The sequence below is a fragment of the Physeter macrocephalus genome, chromosome 4, assembly GCF_002837175.3.
Source record: "Physeter macrocephalus isolate SW-GA chromosome 4, ASM283717v5, whole genome shotgun sequence".
NCBI classification, from domain to species: domain Eukaryota; kingdom Metazoa; phylum Chordata; class Mammalia; order Artiodactyla; family Physeteridae; genus Physeter; species Physeter macrocephalus.
The window spans coordinates 33,329,857-33,348,750 of record NC_041217.1 but is presented as its reverse complement, the minus strand read 5'-3'; the positions used below and the strand labels follow the sequence as shown (position 1 = coordinate 33,348,750).

General features: G+C 49.2%; 1 protein-coding gene across 1 annotated transcript; it reads left to right on the top strand.

Moving 5' to 3' along the window:
* The first annotated feature begins 629 nt into the window (after window positions 1–629).
* ATF3 (activating transcription factor 3) lies at window positions 630–14,513 on the top strand. The gene is made up of 4 exons (XM_028488471.2): window positions 630–1,435; window positions 6,768–7,011; window positions 10,845–10,952; window positions 12,470–14,513. The coding sequence occupies exons 1-4, from the start codon at window positions 1,320–1,322 to the stop codon at window positions 12,665–12,667; spliced, it is 666 nt and encodes a 221-aa protein (XP_028344272.1). The 5' UTR covers window positions 630–1,319; the 3' UTR covers window positions 12,668–14,513.
* The last annotated feature ends 4,381 nt before the right edge of the window (window positions 14,514–18,894 follow it).

Sequence of the window (18,894 nt, the reverse complement as noted above, 5' to 3'; positions counted from 1 at the left end):
TTCACCGTAGGGGTGCCTTTGAGCACTTCTCCCACACTGGGGAATGATCCTTCTGTTCCTATCCCGTCCCCTACTTGAGAGGGAGGCTTTTGACTACGAAGGGAGTATTTCCACGAAGCGCCAGAAAATGACCACGCATTTTAGAGAAAGGTCGCTGCTCGCTTCCAGCCTCACCTAGTCTGGGCAGCGGCCAGGACCCGCCTCTCCAAACTACCCCCTCCGCAACTTAGCGGAGGGAGAGATGCCAGCGCGGTGGAGTCATGCCGCTGGCTTGGGCACCATTGGCTCATGCCTGGAACACGCAGCGGCGAGTACGCACATCTGGCGGCCAGCCCGGGCGGCTCCGGTCCTGATATGGAGAGAGAGGGCGGGCGGGTGCGTGTGTCCCGGCGTGCGAGGCCGGGAGAACGCTCCCCGGCCGGCTCCTCCCCGAGCTTGCATCACCGGTCCCTCTTTTCCCCTCCTCCTCTTTGGCCCCTCCTCCCCGCCCCCCACCCCACCGCGGCTTTCGCCCAGCCTAGTTCGGCTGGTTCTCGGGGGAAGCTATTAATAGCATTACGTCAGCCTGGGACTGGTAACCCGGAGAAGGGCGCGCCGCCAGCCCGAGGGCTATAAAAGGGGTGATGCAACGCGCTCCCAGACACAGTCGCACGCAGCGAGGCGCGCACTGCACAGCGTTCTCCCCGCGCCGCCACTCCAGCGGACCCGCCAGCCCGCGCGCCGGCTGTGCGCCCTCTGTGCTCGCCCGCCGGCCCCACAGACAAACAGCCCGACCCCACCCCGACCCCGCCCGCCCTCCGGACCCTGGGCGCCCCGAGTGGAGCCAGGAGGTGAGCGTTGGAAGCCGAGTGAGCGCGGCAAGGATGGCTCGCTTTCATTCTCTTTGCGCCCCTCTGGTAACCAGTCGCCGACCCCTGCGCCCACCCCCGACACAAGCTTGCCCCCAGCCTCTGGCTTCGAAAGAACTCTGGCTGAACTTCTCCCAGCCACCACTGCTTCTCGGCGCTTTAGAAACTTTATCGCAAAGAACTAACTTTCTCTTTTGACCTGGGGCGCGAAATGTTCCTGGCAACCGAGAGGTCGGGCTCCCGCTCCTCCACTGGCGTCGGAGCACAGCTCCTCTCCGCCCTCGCGTTTACTTACCCCCTGGGAGCGGTCGACGGGTGGTGGGTGCTCAGGGTGTCCGAGCCTATCGGGCTCGCCGACCGGCTCCATTCCTTGCTCGGTGCGCGGGCACTGCCACTCGCGAGCCCAGCCTTCCAGAGAGGCGCGGAGGCCGGGGCTCGCGGAAGGGCTGCCCCAGGGGCGGAACGGAATGAATGGGGAAGGAACGGGCGAGCCGGGGTCGCGCGCGCGGCCGCTGGGGGTCGCCCTGCCCGCCCCGGAGCGCCGGGCGGCAGGACAGCGCCGGTAGCCCGGAGCGAAAGTTAGTTGGGTAAGTTTACAGAGGTGTGCGCGCTCATGTGGCTGCCCTAGGGCAGAAGGCGGAGAGGGCTCCCGGCACAGATGCCGAGTTTCTGGGCCGGAGACTTCCTGTCCCAAGTTTCTCACGCTTTTCTCTCGTACCTGTGACTCAAGCTCTGGCTCTTCCTCTGGCGTTTCTCGGATTTCTCTGCTTTCCATCCGGGGAGACCCACCGTGGGGGGAAGCGAGAGTGTGAAGCCAGTTCAGATAATTGAGACTGGCTGTGTGGTCTAGGGGCCAGGACCCTGAGAGCTTACACTGCACTTGATGTCCTGGGCCTCACTCAATATCCCCAGCTGGGAAATGTGGGCATATAGACACTCCTGGCCCCTCTGCCTGTTTGCGGGCATGGGGTGGTGGCTGGACTGGACAACCATTACGGTCCTGTCTGGACGAAGGTTTTCAGATTCTAGGGGGCTGTAATTGAAAGACAAGGGACCAATGAGGGGACTTGAGTGACTTGAATGAGGGGGCTTGGACGTCACTGGCCGGCCTCCGAGGCAGTGGGGGAAAAGGGACTTCTTTGTGGGGCATCTCTTCCCTTCCCCACGTTCTTTCCACTGGAATGGTTCTCCTTCTCTGCTCCCCCCACCCTCTTTTCATCCGATCGAGTCACTTCCTTTCCTTCTAACCATTTTCTTTTCCCTAATTTCATTTCCAAATCGCACATGCTTTCTTACAAATAAAGGAGCCGCTAATCCCTTGATGGAGCCAGACCCCCCCCCCCAAAAATTGGGTGCTAGAAAATCTGGGTGCTCTCTTAATGCACCTGTTTCAGTGTGGGTGATGGTCACATGTTTGGGGCCTCTGTCTCTTAACTTTAAATGAAGGAGAAACTGGTATGGCTGTCCCCTTGTTTTGCATGTAGCATTTGTTGTAGAATAATGCTACTGCTTTGAGGATATCCTGGATGAAGACTGGGGTGGGGGTGGGTTTTGCAGTTATTATTGTCTGGGTGGTTTCAGAGGTAACACCGCAGGCAGCACCCGAGGCACACAGTGTGAATAATATACAGTACCCAGCACCTGTGGCAGCTATTGGAGCCTCCAGATCCTTCCTATCTTAATCCCACCATTCTCTCTCCCCCTCTTGGTCTTTTCTCCCCATTGTCCTCTTTCTTCTATACTCCCTCCCTGTCTTAGTCCTATCAAAGCCTCCTCTGTGGTGGGTACAGGTTCCTAGGACTACTGACCCTTCATCTACCTGGCCAATGGCTCTGTTCTCCATTTGCCTCGTTGGTTGATCCTCGCGGTGTTGAATCTCTGTTGGTGGTGAAGCAAAATGAGCAGCAGGTGGGTAGTCAACAGCCTGGCCCGGGCTGGGCCACTCACCAGCTTTATGGCCTTGGGCAAGTCACTTTACCTTCCTGGACCCCACTTTACTCAATTACAAAATGAAGATCTGACCTAGACAACTCTAATACTGGGTGTTCTATCCCATTGGATAGAGCTCATGATTTCTTCCCTTTTCAAATGGGCTGGGCATGGGACAGGGTCAGTGGTTCCAAGTGTTACTCAGCCTGGGGAGGAGGAAGTACACAGCCAGGACACGACAGGAACCGGAAATGGTTTCATGTGCGAGACCTGGTCATTTCTCAAGTATTTGAGATCAGTGGAGACAAGCTGGGGCCAGCAAATAGTGGGGTGGAATTGATCTGGTACACCAAGAGCCCAGAGGTCAAGTGCAAAAGAAGCTGTCTGTGACTGACATGAATTTCTTGAGGGTTCCAGTTAATTCATGATTAATGGGGCTCAACTTCATTGACAGCAACATTATGAGTCCCCCCTGAAATGGGGAAAGTGGAATCACAGTAATAATGGCTACCCAGGATGTGTGTAAATCCACCCTCACATATCTCATATGATCTTCCTGACAGCCCTGGGAGGGAACTGGGGCAGGCAGTATTGGTCTCATTTTACACGAGGTGACTGAGGTCCAGAAAGCATGCCAGTGGGTGCTCAGCGTGTGAGTGGTAGTGATAGGCCTGCAAGCGTCATCTCTGTCCTGATGTCTAGCCTTACACCTACAACTGCAGTGTCTATATACCCACTTCCAGTGGGCTAGGAGAAAGACCAAGACAGGAAGTTAGTGAAAGAACTGGCTACCTACTATAAGATGTTTTATGAGCAGTGCTTAGTGGAAAGAAATGAAAATTAAAAGAGAAAATTCAAGGTAGTAGCAGCTACTAGGAAATAAAATCTGGGAGCTGAATTTCCAGTTAAAGAAATACATGAGTAAAGTTTCACTTTCTTGAAAATGATGAAACTACCGATTATATGACACGATTTCTGATTAGAGATAATGAAGCAGAAGCAAAATGCAGGTTCTTTGTAATAAGTCTGGACAATTTTAAGGTCAGTATAGAAAGTCAGCTCAGAAAATCCTCTAAAATTTTTTCTTCAAAGGGGGATGTTCAAGGGTCTCAATTTCTGAAAAACTGAAGGTTGAACTTCATTTTTCTTGTAGGGGCACAGCCTGAGTCTAGGCTGATCACATTTTAAGAGAATGAGGCAACAAATAACTAGAAAGTATCTCAAGAAACTGAACTTTAGCTGAGTGCAGGAAAAACCCAAATCGTTACAGTTACAAGTGCTTTACTTTCTGAATGGCTTTTAAACATTTTTACAACCTGTTTCCATCCTGAAGTAAGCCAACCCAATGCTTTTCATAAAACATTCCATACCACTGGCATTCTTCAGTTTCTTTCATCAGGACTGCTGAATTTACACTAAGAAGGGGGAAAAAATCCCACACAGCAGACCCCAAGCCCTGAAAGCTCATTAATAAACTTGGGAGGGAAATGGAACTACGCTCAACTGTGGTGGAATTCAAACTGCCTGTGTAGAAGGGAGCCATGCAGTCCTTCAGACAAAGGCCAGCCCAGTGGTAGCTCTGAATTCCATCCCTGAACAACTGGGTTTTTAATAATGTTGGAAAGGGAGGGAAAACACAACTGCATGGGAGAATCTTAAGCCTCTGGCTTTGGAAAGCTGGTTTCTCAGAGTTTATGGGAAAAGTCTCCTGCCCGCGTCCTAAGATTACAGGATTCAACTGATAGAAGAATATCAGTTCTGACTCATGACATAGGGCTTTGGGAAGAGAATCACATACATTTCCTGGGTTTCTCTGAATAGTCAACAATGGTGGCGTTCATTGGCCTGGAATTCTTGCCACCATCAGTGTATCTTGGATCTTAAGGGGGGATGTAGAGGTCAGGGTGTTGTATTCAGAAGTGTTTGAGATCAAAGACAGTGACCAACCACCCACCCACCTGGACCCCCCAGAGCGTCTGTTGGAGAGCCAGCCCTGGGCTGGACAGATCCCTGGGAGGCCCAATAATAACATATTTCCTAGTTGCATTATATTTTCCAGGGCATATTCAGGTATTATTTCTTCAATGCCTTGCACAACTCTGGGAAAATAGGGTGATTGTTTTTAGACTTCTTCTACAGAGGAGAGAGAAGGCTCTGGGAGGTAAGATGATGACGCATAAGGAAGTGAGCCTCAAATCTTGATGTTCTGACCCCAGACTGGGAATTCCTGGATAAAAGATTCAGTAACACATACTCCCTGAATGCAGGCAGCAGTCTGAGTGTGCACCCAGGCAAAGAAAGCTCAGGAATTCAATAGAGAGTTCACATTTTCCCCATGGCTCTTTGCTTAGTCTCCCCTCCATCACTTCAGTTCCAGGACCCTCACCCATCCCCATGCCTACTCCCAACCCTCAAGAAAAGTTTGCTCTGGCTTTTTGTTTGCTTTTACAATTTAGAATAATATTCTATGTTCTGTAAATTAAGGGCATGAGTTCTGGAGTCAAACTTAATTCCAAATCCTGACGCTGCCTCATACTAACTCTATGACTTTGGACAAATTATTTAGCTTGTCTAAATTTTAGTTACTTCATCCATAAAATGGGACTAGGACCTAACTGGGTTCTCATGAAGATTAAGTGAAATAAGGCACATAAGGTTTCTGGAATGAAGGAGGCACTTGTGAAATGTTAGCGACTTGCCAAAGGGCTTCTTGTCTGTCTGGATTTAGCTAATGACCTCAGGTCCCCAGATTAAGAGGGATGCTCTAAGGGGACCGCCTGCCCTGAGAAGCCCCACACTCATCGCCCCTGGAGAGCTGAAAGCAGGGATGGGGGTGATGGCCACTGCTGGAGGGCAGGAGGAGATTTATGGAGGGCTATTCCAAACTGGGACCATGGAACCATTACTATTTCTGCCCTTTCTTGCTTGCTTTTTTTTTTTTTTTTTTGTCCCTTTGTCTTCCCTGGGCTGTAGAATGATAGGGGGTAGATGGGACCTCAGAGGCCATTTGATTTGACCGCCCCTTCCTCATTTCATGTATTCAGTCAGATAGTCTCCAGCAGTCAGCAGGCATTGGGAGAAGCCGGTGCCAGGGGCTGGGTCAGGCTCTGGAAAGAGCAACAGCGGAGACTCCATCCCGGTACTGTAGGAGCTCCCAGACATTTGTCACATAAAGGCTGAGACTCAGAGAGCTCAGGTCACACCACTCCTTAGTGCCAGAGCCATTCCCAGGCCCCCTCTGAGCCCAGCCCAAGCCCTTCCAAACATCACAGGGCTGAACAACACTCCCCAAAAGAGGTCCAAATTCTGAGCTCCTCACTTTTCTTTACTCTGAGGTCTTTTGCTTCACCAACCTTTACCTTAAGAAAGGACTGCTCTAGTCCCTTGTGGCCTGAATTCCCACACCCCAGCCAAACTGGGGCGAAGAAATGCACCTGCTACAGTTACTGTCCTCATTCTCAATGACTTGGATCCAACTTCCCAAGGGGGAAGCTTCAGAGATACATTTGCTAAATTCAAGGGTCCCCCACTCCTTGCTTTTACTTCCACTCACTGATAGATTCAACTTGATTTCAAATACCTTCCAAGTTGTTTTTTTTTTTGAAAAGGAGACTGCAAATGGGGTTACATAATAGTCTCACTGATTTTTTTTTTTAACACTCTTCCTCTTTCAGGACTGTTTGAGGCTACATTTGCATATATGCACACCAGCCAATACTAATAGCTCTTGTGAATTCAGAATAGCCTGAAACGCCACCCCTTATAAACTTCAACTAGGCATTTTATCCACATCACTGAGCTGTGTATTTTAAGAACCTGTTTTACTCAAGATGAGGATGGTGTGAAATGAAAACAAAGCAGAAGGCGGAGGGCTAATAGGACCTTTCTTCTGGGGGTGGGGCTCAGGTATTGGAGGTCGCATGTGCGGGGGGTCCTTGATCCCACGCCCCCAAATCCCTGAAGTAGTTTGGGTTTTGATGTGTCTTTCAGCAAAATGATGCTTCAACACCCAGGCCAGGTCTCTGCCTCGGAAGTCAGTGCCTCTGCCATCGTCCCCTGCCTGTCCCCTCCTGGGTCACTGGTGTTTGAGGATTTTGCTAACCTGACACCCTTTGTCAAGGAAGAGCTGAGGTTCGCCATCCAGAGCAAGCACCTCTGCCACCGGATGTCCTCGGCGCTGGAGTCAGTCACCGTCAGCGGCAGACCCCTCGAGATGTCAGTCACCAAAGCCGAGGTAGGTTCTCCCAGGGGCGCCCTTTCTTTCTGCACTTACTTATTGCACACCTACCATGCGCCAGGCATGCTCTAGGCAGGGGGCTTCGGCCATGAATAAAACAAAATCACTGCCCTCACAGGGAGCTTACCTTCCACTGGGAGGAGACACACAACACACAAGATAAGTAAATACATAAAAGAGAGACAGGCAAAGGAGAAAAATAAAGCAGCAAAGGGTGACAGGGGAGTGGGGCAGGAGTGGGGTTGCTGTTTTAAACCAGGAGTTCAGGGGAGGCTTCACTGATAAGAGTCTCTGAGCAGAGACTCCAAGGAGGAGCAGATAAGGGTCATATGGGTATCTGGCAAAAGATCAAGAATAAGGGCACTGAGGGAGGGGTGTGCTGAGTGCACAGGACCAGCAGCAAGGAGGGCCAAGTGGCTGGGGTCACGTGTGGGGTGGGGAGTGAGGCAGGCGCTGAGCTCACGGGTGGAGGCCAGATCACGTTGGGTGTTGTAGGCTATTGTAAAGACACGCCGTGTACTCAGAGTGAGGTGGGGAGCCCCTGGCAGGGTTTCTGAGCACAGGAGCGACGTGGTCTAACATAATACTCCTAAACGATTACCCTGGCTGTCGTGTAACGGGCAGTAGCAGCGAGGGCAGAAGCAGGGTACCGACACGAGAGGGTCTGCATCAGGATGAGGGCCGTGAGGTGCTGAGAAGTTGTCAGCTTCTGGATCTGTCTTGATGGCACAGCTGATTTCCCGCAGTCATACATCGGGTATGACTCCAAATAGGAGTCAATGGTGACTCCAAAATTTCTGGCCTGACCAGCAGTAAAGATGGAGAGCCTATTTGCTGCTGAGGTTGGGACTGCAGGACATTGGGTGGGACAAGAGCAGGCGTCCAAGAGCAGGCGTCCATCCTGTTCAATGCCCCAGCGGAGGTGTGAAGGAGGTAGTTGGATACGTGGGTCTGGAGCTGAGAGGAGAGTCGGGGCCAGAGATACAGAGTTGGAAGCCATCAGCGTATGGATGGTATTGAAAGCCATGAGTCTGTCTGTATGAGATCACCTTCTGTGTCCAGTTGTTCTGAAGAAGAAGAGTGTGGTGATTGTTTTCATCACTATGAGAACACAGGCGGCCAGGCTGTGAAGCAAGGACCAGTCGGCCATGCTCACAGCCTCGGTACAGGTTCTGCTCCAAGTTCACTTCTGTCTCTGACACTTGTGCTGTTCTCCACTCGGCAGCCTTTAATAAGGCACCTGGAGTAACAGGCATGGTGAGAAGTTTGGGAGGTGCTTGCTGGCAATGCTGTGGTGGTTCGAGGACTTCAGAGCTGAGGTCTCAGCTGTTTTGTCGGCCTCCCCCTCATGGATGAATGATGGGAGTGTTTCAAGCTCACTTAACTGGCATGATCACTGCCTTTAGGCAAGAAGTAGTGGACCTGGCCAGAAAAGAACTGAGTTTTAAAGGAAGTCGGTCAGGAGTCTTTATGATTCTATGAAACGGAGGGAGGGGGGTGGGTGGGTAAATCATGACTCCTGTATAGAACTGATCTAAGGGTTAAATGAGATGGCACTTGTTAAGGGTCTAGCAGAGGGCCTGGCTGAGAGCGTTAGCATTCAGTGAATGGTAGGCAGGACTACTATATGATGCTATATCCTTAAGGCAGCATTAGGGGCATTGGCTGTACCCAAGTTAACCTCAGGGCAAGTCACTGGTGCCCAGTCCAATATTGGAAAGTGCAGGGTAGAACATGGGACACTCAAGGACAAAATTTTTTAAAAAATTTTCTAATTAAATCTTGAAATTACAGGATGCAGTGGAAGTAGTGGGGTGCCATGGAAGGAAGGAAAGCATTTTGGAGGGATATTTGGAGGGCTCTCTAGAGGAAGAAGCAGGCAGCCAGCTTCATGGAAGCACTTCTTAAAGTCATCCAACTCATGTACTGTGATTTTTTGTTCATCAAATGACCTTCTGATCTTAGGTCAGTTTAACAAGTAGATTTTTCTACTGGGAAGAGAATGCACCAAATGACCTAGCTGAATGTTCTGGTCTCCTTGGTGGCTGTAATTCTCCACTTAAGGCACTGAGCCTGTGAAACCCACGGGCATCCTGTGTGTCTGGGCAGCGTGAGCCTCCTCTCCAGATCCCAGGCACCTCTGGGAACGCAGCATGGTGGAATGAGGCAGCTGTGGCCAAGAGAGGACACAGGACTGGGAGCCACAAGCCTGGGTTTTACATCCAGTGTTGTAGCCTACTGGTCTGCTGACCATGAGCTGGTGATTCCTGGGCTTCCCTTGGCACATTACTTTTGGCCACTCAGTGCCTCATTTGCACATCAATAAAGTGAGGGGATTGATCTAAATGGCCTTCAGAAAGGCTTTTCCATGTCTGACAGTTTGTGACTCTGAGATTTGCTCTACTTTCAAGTACTTCCTCTGATGAGAATACTTTGAATCCTCCCCCCTATCCAAAAATATCTGTAGAGTTAGTTGCAAAGGAAATTCTAGACTTGCTGAAGACATTGATGATGAGGTTAATGATGATAATAACTAAAGCTTCCATAGCACCTAAACCCTGTGCAGAGGGCTTTACATATATTAACTAATTTGACCCTCATCACAACCCTATTGGGTAGGTAAGATTATTGACCCCATTTTACAAATGAGGAAACTGAGGCTCAAAAGAGCATAGTAACTTGCACAAGGTCTCACAGCTAATAGGCAGTGAAGCTGAGATTCAAAGGTAGTTTAATATAAACCCAATGTCTGCCTGTGTGGTTCTGGGATCCAAGACATAAAAGGTAGAAATGCCTCTCGTCGTATTTCCCCCTTGGGCTTTGCTTCCCTACGTTGTGAAGCCTCTATCTCAGCCCAACCTTAAGTCAGTGTCATCTAATCCAAAGTCAGAGGTGAGGTGATCGTGGCGTCTCAGGATCTCTTTGATTTGCGGTGAGGCTCCCATGGCCTTTCCTGCTGTTTGGAGCAGTGACAAGTAACATGACAGAGTTCTGACATTAGTGGCCTAAACCATCACCGACTGCTCACTGTGCTTCACTCCTGCTGGACTCTGGTCTCTGAGCCAAGTCCAGCAGCCAGACTTTGCTGGTTCCCCATCAGTCCTTAGGCAAAGTCAGGATCAGAGTGAACGTCACAGAGGACCAGATGGTAAAGCAGGACAGGGTTTTGTTCTCTGAGGATCGCAGGGCTGGCTCAGGGTGGGGCACAGAGGAAGAGATCAATATCAACTTGTTGGATGAATCAATGGATGGTTCTGGTTCTCCACCCAGAGGTGGCACCAAGCCATGGGCTGATAACGCCACTTTGGTTGGGGAATAGGCTTGGGTTCCTCTTCTCCAGGAGCTGCACAGGCTTCTCCTGAATTTAGGAAGGAGGTGCTGTGATGATGTTCCAGGTGAAGAGAGAGATGAATCGAAGAAGAGGCAGGGGGAATGGGTGGCAAGGTGTTATTCCTGAGGTCATTCCTGGTTCTAGGGGAAAGGACATATTTGCTGAACAAAATCTGTTTCTTGCTCTAGTTGATAACCAATAGTTATCACTTTGAATATCAAACTCCTATTTTAAAATCCAAAGGCTTTTTAAAAGTAAAATAAATTTAATTTACTAATATTGCCAATATAATTTTAACTGTTCTTTGATTTTTCATTCTTGAGTGTGTGTGTGTGTGTGTGTGTGTAGAGGTTTCATGCGAAAGTCTAGGGATTTACTTCTCCCGAATTCTTTAGGGCTGCCCCGGTTTGTCAGTTTTAGCTGGAAATAAAAGGCAGCGTATTTGAGGTGGATTGAATTTCTAGCCTCCCGTTAAGCTTGTGCCTCTTGAATTTTACAGGTAGCCCCTGAAGAAGATGAAAGGAAAAAGAGGCGACGGGAAAGAAATAAGATTGCAGCTGCCAAGTGCCGAAACAAGAAGAAGGAGAAGACAGAGTGCCTGCAGAAAGTGAGTGCCTGTGTGCCTTGCTCCTTCCTCTTGCCCTGCCAACCTCACGTCACGTGAGGAAGGGGAGGTAGAGGTTTCATGCGAAAGTCTAGGGATTTACTTCTCCCGAATTCTTTAGGGCTGCCCCGGTTTGTCAGTTTTAGCTGGAAATAAAAGGCAGCGTATTTGAGGTGGATTGAATTTCTAGCCTCCCGTTAAGCTTGTGCCTCTTGAATTTTACAGGTAGCCCCTGAAGAAGATGAAAGGAAAAAGAGGCGACGGGAAAGAAATAAGATTGCAGCTGCCAAGTGCCGAAACAAGAAGAAGGAGAAGACAGAGTGCCTGCAGAAAGTGAGTGCCTGTGTGCCTTGCTCCTTCCTCTTGCCCTGCCAACCTCACGTCACGTGAGGAAGGGGAGTTTGAAAGCCCCCGCCCAGAAGTGCTTTCCCAGGAAGGGCATTGTAGCTGGTAGCAGAAATGCCAGTTGCAGAACGACAAAGTAGCAAAGCTGTTAGCACAATGAATGTGACTCTGGATGTGTAAGAAGCAGTTGTGTGAATTAAAAAACACAAGATCATCTGGTGCCCATATTCCCCCTCGGCCGGTCCATACACGTCCAGAAGCCTCCGGGCTACAGGATATGTCAGTCCAGTGAAAGAGGCTTCACTCGCCCATTTTCCTCAGAAAAGGAAGCTGCCACCTCTCATTTGGCTCACTGTGAAAAGCCTTTAATTAATCTCTTCAAACAAGCTATTTCCTTAATCTACAGGCAGAGGTTACACCTTCCTTGCATTCCTCTCTCGTTCTTAACTCTGCAGCCCTTCTCCCTGGTGCATCCAATAGTCTGTGCTCCCAGCCGGCTCCCCTTCCAGAAGGGAGAAGCACCAGTGGCCACGGCATCTGCGGGCAGGTGAAGCAGTCCGTGATGCAGTCTTTCCAGTGGCTGTGTCCCCTCTCCCAAGTGTAGACAGGCCAGGGCAGAGTCTTCACCCAGGTTCCACAGGTCCCCAAGGGTTCTGTCAGTTGCTTCAGGGGCTCAGTGAAAATTAAGACATTTTGTTTATTGCTGTGTACATTCTCTCTGGGGAGATGAGCTTCTCAGTGAAATCAGTGACTCACAGAAGACTAAGCACCATGAGTCTGGATTGCCTTCCAGTCCCCAAGGCCCTTTCGGGTCCAGAAGACCCGCCCATGGGCTGTTGTACTTGTGCAAAGGAGATCTCTTTCCCGTTGCTTCTATTGCTGTTTCGTTACTATTAGGGTCACAACCTGCCTCAACCTTGAGTGGAAACTCAAGGCATCTCTGAAGGAGCCTCGAAGTTCAAAGGCTTCTCCAGGCTCTGGAGTCTCTCAAACCTAATGCTGCTGTCCCGGCTTTGTGGGGCACTGTAGCAGGGAGCCAGCGGCCACTCCCAGCTTGATGAGCCCCAACATGTCCCAGCTGTTACCCCTTGCCACCCAGGGGCCACCAGCAGGCCACCCCGCTCCTCACTGGCCCGTGGCTTCCCTTCCTGACCCCTCTGCTGCTTGTCCCCCAGGAGTCAGAGAAGCTGGAGAGTGTGAATGCCGAACTGAAGGCCCAAATCGAGGAGCTCAAGAATGAGAAGCAGCATTTGATATACATGCTCAACCTGCACCGGCCCACCTGCATTGTCCGGGCTCAGAACGGGAGGACTCCAGAAGATGAGAGAAATCTTTTCATCCAACAGATAAAAGAGGGAACAATGCAGAGCTAAGCAGCCGTGGTATGGGGCAACTGCGGAGTCCTCATCGAATCCTCCTTTTACATCCGAAACCCTGAAGCCATTGGAGATCTGACTTCCTGTGCACCTCTTGAATCCCAGCAGCAAAGAACCCTCAAGGCGGGAGGGCCCTCGGTGACTCAGCCAGGCCTTTCCACTCTACCCCAGAGTGGACTTTGGACCAGGGCAACGAGGGCATCTTTTTCCTCAACTCCAGAATTTAGGCCTTAACATCTTGGCCATCCTTGGATTCTCCAGATGGCCCCTGGTTAGGGTCCTGCCTGCCTTTCATCTGGATTCTGCAAAAACCAGGTCTCCCACCATTAGGATTCATGCAGAAGAAGCATCTGTACCTTGGGTGGGTGGGGTGGGGCCACCTCCTCTGCTGCTGCTGCCACTGTCACTTGTAGGGGACGTGGAGTGAGAATGGCATTTTGTGAAGTTGTGTGATGGCTAGGGTTGTGCTTTCTAGCAAATATGCTGTTCTGTACAGGAATTACTGTGTGCAAGGCGTTCGTTTCAAAACTAGGCGTTGTGCTCTTCTGATGTTTGTGCCACACAACACCACTGTGACTTTCTCGTGACTTTCCTCAGATCTGGTTTCTGAGAATTTGGGGGGGCTATCAGCACGTGCAGTGCCTTGCAAAGTATTCAGGTGGCCAGAAGAGCTTGTCAGCCCCGGGAGAACAGAATTGTGCCAGCCTGGACTGAGTGCAGTTTTGTGCCAACAGAGAAGGCCTCTTCCCCTTGGCACCCAAGCATTAACACAGGTCCTCTGTTGCAAACTCAGTTATAATGTCACAGGAAGAAAGCAGAAACAGGGTCCAGCTTCCGAAGGGTTAGGATCCTCTGCTCAGTGACTTAGGTCAGGAATTTTTTCTAGGCCGGAAGAGCCAAAGAATATTCCATTTTCCTTTTCTTGCGGTTGAAAATCACAATCAGTGGAGACGCATTTGAAGCCAGGTGATGCCTAGGCTTTAGCATTATTAGATGTAATGGCATTGTTTCTGTCATGCAGATGTTTGTAGAAATCGGGCCCAGAGCAATTTATAGCTGTGAGACAGTCACTCACACTGGCCACGAGGACTCTGGCTACTGTTTAAATTCTGACGTTTCTGTGAAATCCTCAGAGTGTTTAATCCTACTCAGTAGTATCATTACAATTTTCTGTAAAAGAAGATATTACTTATTTATCCTAGTATTCTTAACCTGTCAATATAATAAATATTGGAACCAAGACATGGTGAACTTAAGTGTTGTGCTGGTTTGTGTTCTTTTAAATTGGTTGTTGTTGAGATCTAACCATTCCCCTCCCCTCTCCTTTGGAGATGGTGGTGTAGGGGGTGGTCTCGAGCTTTAAATATTCTGCAGGTGTTGTTCTTTGTTCTCTGGGGTGCCACTAGGTGAGATTTTTGACTTTCAATCCTGTTCCTCAGTCTGTGGTTTGTGACGCTCAATTTCTCATTGACAAACCCTAGAACACAACAGCAAGCATATCCTTTAGATTGTTTGGTATTAAGATAGAATTTCGGGGGCTTCCCTGGTGGCGCAGTGGTTAAGAATCCACCTGCCAACGCAGGGGACACGGGTTCGAGCCCTGGTCCGGGAAGATCCCACATGCCATGGAGCAACTAAGCCCATGCGCCACAACTACTGAGCCCGCGTGCCACAACTACTGAAGCCTGTGTGCCTAGAGCCCGTGCTCTGCAACAAGAGAAGCCACTGCAATGAGAAGCCTACGCACCACAATGAAGAGTAGCCCCCGCTCGCCACAACTAGAGAAAGCCTAGAGCAACAAAGACCCAACACAGCCAAAAATAAATAAAATAAATTTATTTTAGAAAGATAGACTTTTGATATAAAATCTGAATACCTCAACTACCAGTTTCTCTGAATATACAAAAGCCTAAAATGTACACCTGTTGCTCAACTTGAACCTTACAATCTGTCACAGAACTCCTCGTGTTCACTTGAATTACATCTCTTATAACGTCCAAGGTTGTGTCTCATTGTTGCAAATAGGTATTTCAAATTTGGAAAAGAATGGCAGTGAGGATGGAGAGGAAGAGAGAGTATAACTTTAGACAGGATAGGTGTGATAATTCAAAGAAAATAGTCCACCTAATTTTCTGGAATCTCCAGAGCATATGATTCCTTAGGTCTGGAACAGAACCAGGGTCCCTTGCTCTTTCCCTGTGCACATATGTAATACTCACAGGCTGGGAAAAAAAATTGGCTACTCTGCCACCAATGCCATTTTTCAGAGAGATCCTCACTTCCTTGAATGTTCATGCACATGAAGCATGCCTGCTCCTTTGAACTCATGTATAGTTCCTTTAAACTATCGCCTGTGACACAGGCATCCTAATTTTGCTGCTTTAACTACATATCAGGGGCAGTTCCTAACCTGCACAGAGCATCTGGGGGAAGTACCATTTACCGCTTCTTTCAGGAGATAATCTATTTTCCTTGTCTTGGTGGAGAGGGATGAATTTCCTTGCATTTACCTTCTGGATGAGCCACCAATCAGCCGTTATGAAACTTAAGACAGTTTTAAAGCTGCCATGGACAACAACAAATTAGAGAGGAAGGAAGGGGGAAGTGGCAATGGCAAGAAAAATTGATCTGAGAAATGCATGTAAATCATCAGTGGAACTGTAAGTTCTCTTAACAAATGCATTAAAAATAGTTTTGTTTTCTGTAACCAAGTTTGTTTCCATACTTTAAAAAAAAGGATTAATAAGTATTTACCATCAATTTGCTTAGTTCATCTAGTTTCACGTTCAACAGAGAGGGAAACTGGGGGCTCTGAAAGAATAAACTCGGATGGGATCTCTGCCAGAGTCAGAAACCTGGTTTGACAAGGTCTTTTCCTTGGGCCACCGCCTGCTGGGGTTGTGACGTCACACTGGCAAGGCATGGAGAGCCCACCCTCCCTCCTGTCTCCTGCCCTCATCCTGTCCCCTGGCCTTTCCCTGAGATCTGGCCTGACACCTACTTTTTTTTTTTTTTGTGGTATGCGGGCCTCCCTCTGTTGTGGCCTCTCCCATTGCGGAGCACAGGCTCCGGACGCGCAGGCTCAGCGGCCATGGCTCACGGGCCCAGCCGCTCCGCGGCATGTGGGATCCTCCCAGACCGGGGCGCGAACCCGGTTCCCCTGCATCGGCAGGCGGACGCGCAACCACTGCGCCACCAGGGAAGCCCCCTGACACCTACTTTAGAATAAAGAGCTGTAAAGGGTTCTGGCCCAAGACAGGGGTTCTGGAGTTGAAACTTCCACTTTCTGCCAGGAGCTAAAATGCTGTTTTCCCTCTTTATCCGAATTTCTCCCACGGGCTTTGAAGAAACCCTGAAACCCAAACCCATACCAAGCTTTTCCTTGCTTCCGCATCCCATACTCTTTGGCTGTGTTCAAGCAGTTTCTCCGTGGAGTAAAGTGTTTTCATGGATTTGCCTGAGAAAAAACCTCAGAGGCCAGGTTTGTCCAATGAGGATCCTTCTGAGTTCTCATGGTGGCTCTAACCCCAGAAGCTTCTCTACTGTCTTACTGAAAACTGCTGTCAGGAAGGAATTCACACTGAAGCTTAAAGGGCCAGTTGAACTAATGCCAATAATAGCTGACATTTATTGAGTGAGACAATACGCTCAATACTTTACATGCACTATCTCATTTAATCCTCACCGGCAACTGTTATTATCCCCATTTTACAGATAAAGTGGAGAGCTAGGTAGCATGCCCAAGGTCACACAGGTGACCTCTCTAAAGCTGAAAGCTATGTTTTTTAACTATAAAGGTTCTGAGCAGGAGAGTGTGTGTGTGTGTGTGTGTGTGTGATTGTGATAAAATTCACCACTGTAATTTTAGAGTGTACAATTCAGTGGCATTCAGTACATTCACAATACTGTGTAACCATCACCACTATCTAGTTCCAAAATTTTTCATCTCCACAAAAGGAAATCCTGTACTCCCCATTCTCTGCTCCCTCCAGCCCTAGGCAACCACTAATCTAATATCTGTCTCTGTGGATTTGCCTCTTCTGGGTATTTCCTATAAATAGAATCATACAATATGTGGCTTCTTTCACTGAGTAGAATGTTTTCAAAGTTCATCCATGTTGTAACATATATCAGTACTTCATTACTTTTTATGGCTGAATAATATTCCACTGTATGGAAAGGCCACAGTTTCCTTATCCAGTCATCTGTTGAGGGACAGGTGTGTGTATTTTAACAGAAAGATAGCCTTTATCCTCAGGGAATGAATCTCTATGGTGGGATTTCAAGCATAACATCAAACTGGAGATATGAGAGTTGGGAGCAAGGGCTTTTCTCAGAACTTTCAAGTCACAATTTAGAAATCACTTATTCTGTGACTAGCTCTGTGGGAGTGGCAATGAGGCAGGATGTCTAATGGTACATGCTCCCCACAGGTGTCAAGGCTTCCAAACCACTTCTGCCTGGTAGGGAGGTTACGACAGGACAGCATCTGGCAGGCTCTTGGAATCAAGCTTACATCTCGGGCTACTCACCCCCCATTTCACCGGGGGAGGACATGTCATAAGAATAACTAGGTTTCCACACACAGGCTGTTTGCACAAGCATAAAGGAAGGGAGGATCTGAGTGATCCCCTGGATAATTTAATCCCCACGTCAGCCCAATTGCTGTCTTGGGTTCTCTCCAGAACATATATACACACATAGAATTAATTATGCAACTTCTAATAATGCACCAAATAGGTCTTCTTAAAGGTAGTTAAATCAGTCCAGTTTGAAAACATTTGGCTGGGCCAAGCTTTCTTTGTGAGGCTAAGTACTCTAGTGGTTCAGAACAAAGGCTTTAGAATCAGGTAGACCTACATTCAGATAGTGCCTCTGCTACCATTAGCTCTGGTTATTTAAACAGGAGATACAACCTCAATTTCTTCACCTGTAAACTGGGAACAGTAGTTAACAGTACCAAACTCAGTGGATTCTTACGACTGTATGTGAAGAACGCAGCATGGTGCCTAGGAGAAGCAATTTTTAATGTTATTATTAAAAATCATCGTCAACGTTTACTGAGATTTTTTTTTTTTTTTTTTTTTTTTTTTTTTGTGGTATGCGGGCCTCCCCCTGCTGTGGCCTCTCCCGTTGCGGAGCACAGGCTCCGGACCGGCGAGACCTCACGGTTTCTGGGCTTGGAGGGCAGTTCTGGATCTGAGGTTCCTTTCCTGATCTTAGCAGCCAGAACCCCTAAATATTTAATGTAGTCTTCTGTCTGTCTCTATCTTTTCTTGCCTCCTCCTACCAATTTTTAATGTTATTATTAAAAATCACCATCGCCAACGTTTACTGAGATTTTATGAAAGGACAGACTAAGGATCGCAACCGCCAGCTCTACGTTACTTGATCCAATTAAACCATGAGCTTAAATGGTTCAAATTTATCCCATCATCTTACATTCCTATAGATTTCATCCAGTAGCTGAATCTGGGGGAGGAAAAGAAAAAGGACCCACACAAAATTTTCCCAGTTGAAGACATTTTTATTCTGGTACCCACCTCAGTCCCTGGCAGGATGGGCCTGTCCTCCGCGGGGGCAATGGGGCGTTTGGGAGAGGATGGGGGCCCTGCCCTGAGGGGGCAGCTGGGGGATGAGACAAAGGGCTATGTGACAGTGATAGGTCACAAAGGGCATCAGAGGATAAACAGGCTGTGCCAGGGGCTTAGGCTGAGAAAGTGGTTATTTCTCTCACTAGGACTGAAGTTCACAGCCGCTTGCGGAGATAAAAACCCAGAAGCAGAAGTGAGGTGAGGCAGAGGGGGAGCCTACCATACCTCTCTACACACTTGAAGAGATTCAGCCTGGGGTCCAGGCGCCCTACAGAGTCCCCGTTGTGACCATCGGTGCCCCTACCCACACCCCTGCCTCTGGGAGACCCTGAGGCAAGGGTGGGGGCCTGTGGGGTGGGCTTGGAAGACCTGCCGTGGGGCCGCCTGCGTGACGCAGGAGCACCGCAGCTCGCTCTTCTGCCAATTAGGCCGAGGGAGGGAAGAGCCAGGGGCCCGCCTTAACCACGCTGCCTGGCAGTGATCAAAGACAGCCATGAGTGGGGACTCTCTGCTCCCGTATCACACGGCCCAGAGCAGCACCGGGGTGGGCCTGTTCAACACCACCATGGGGAAGCTGCAGCAGCAACTGCACAACGGCGAATACGACATATTCAAGTACGCACCGATATT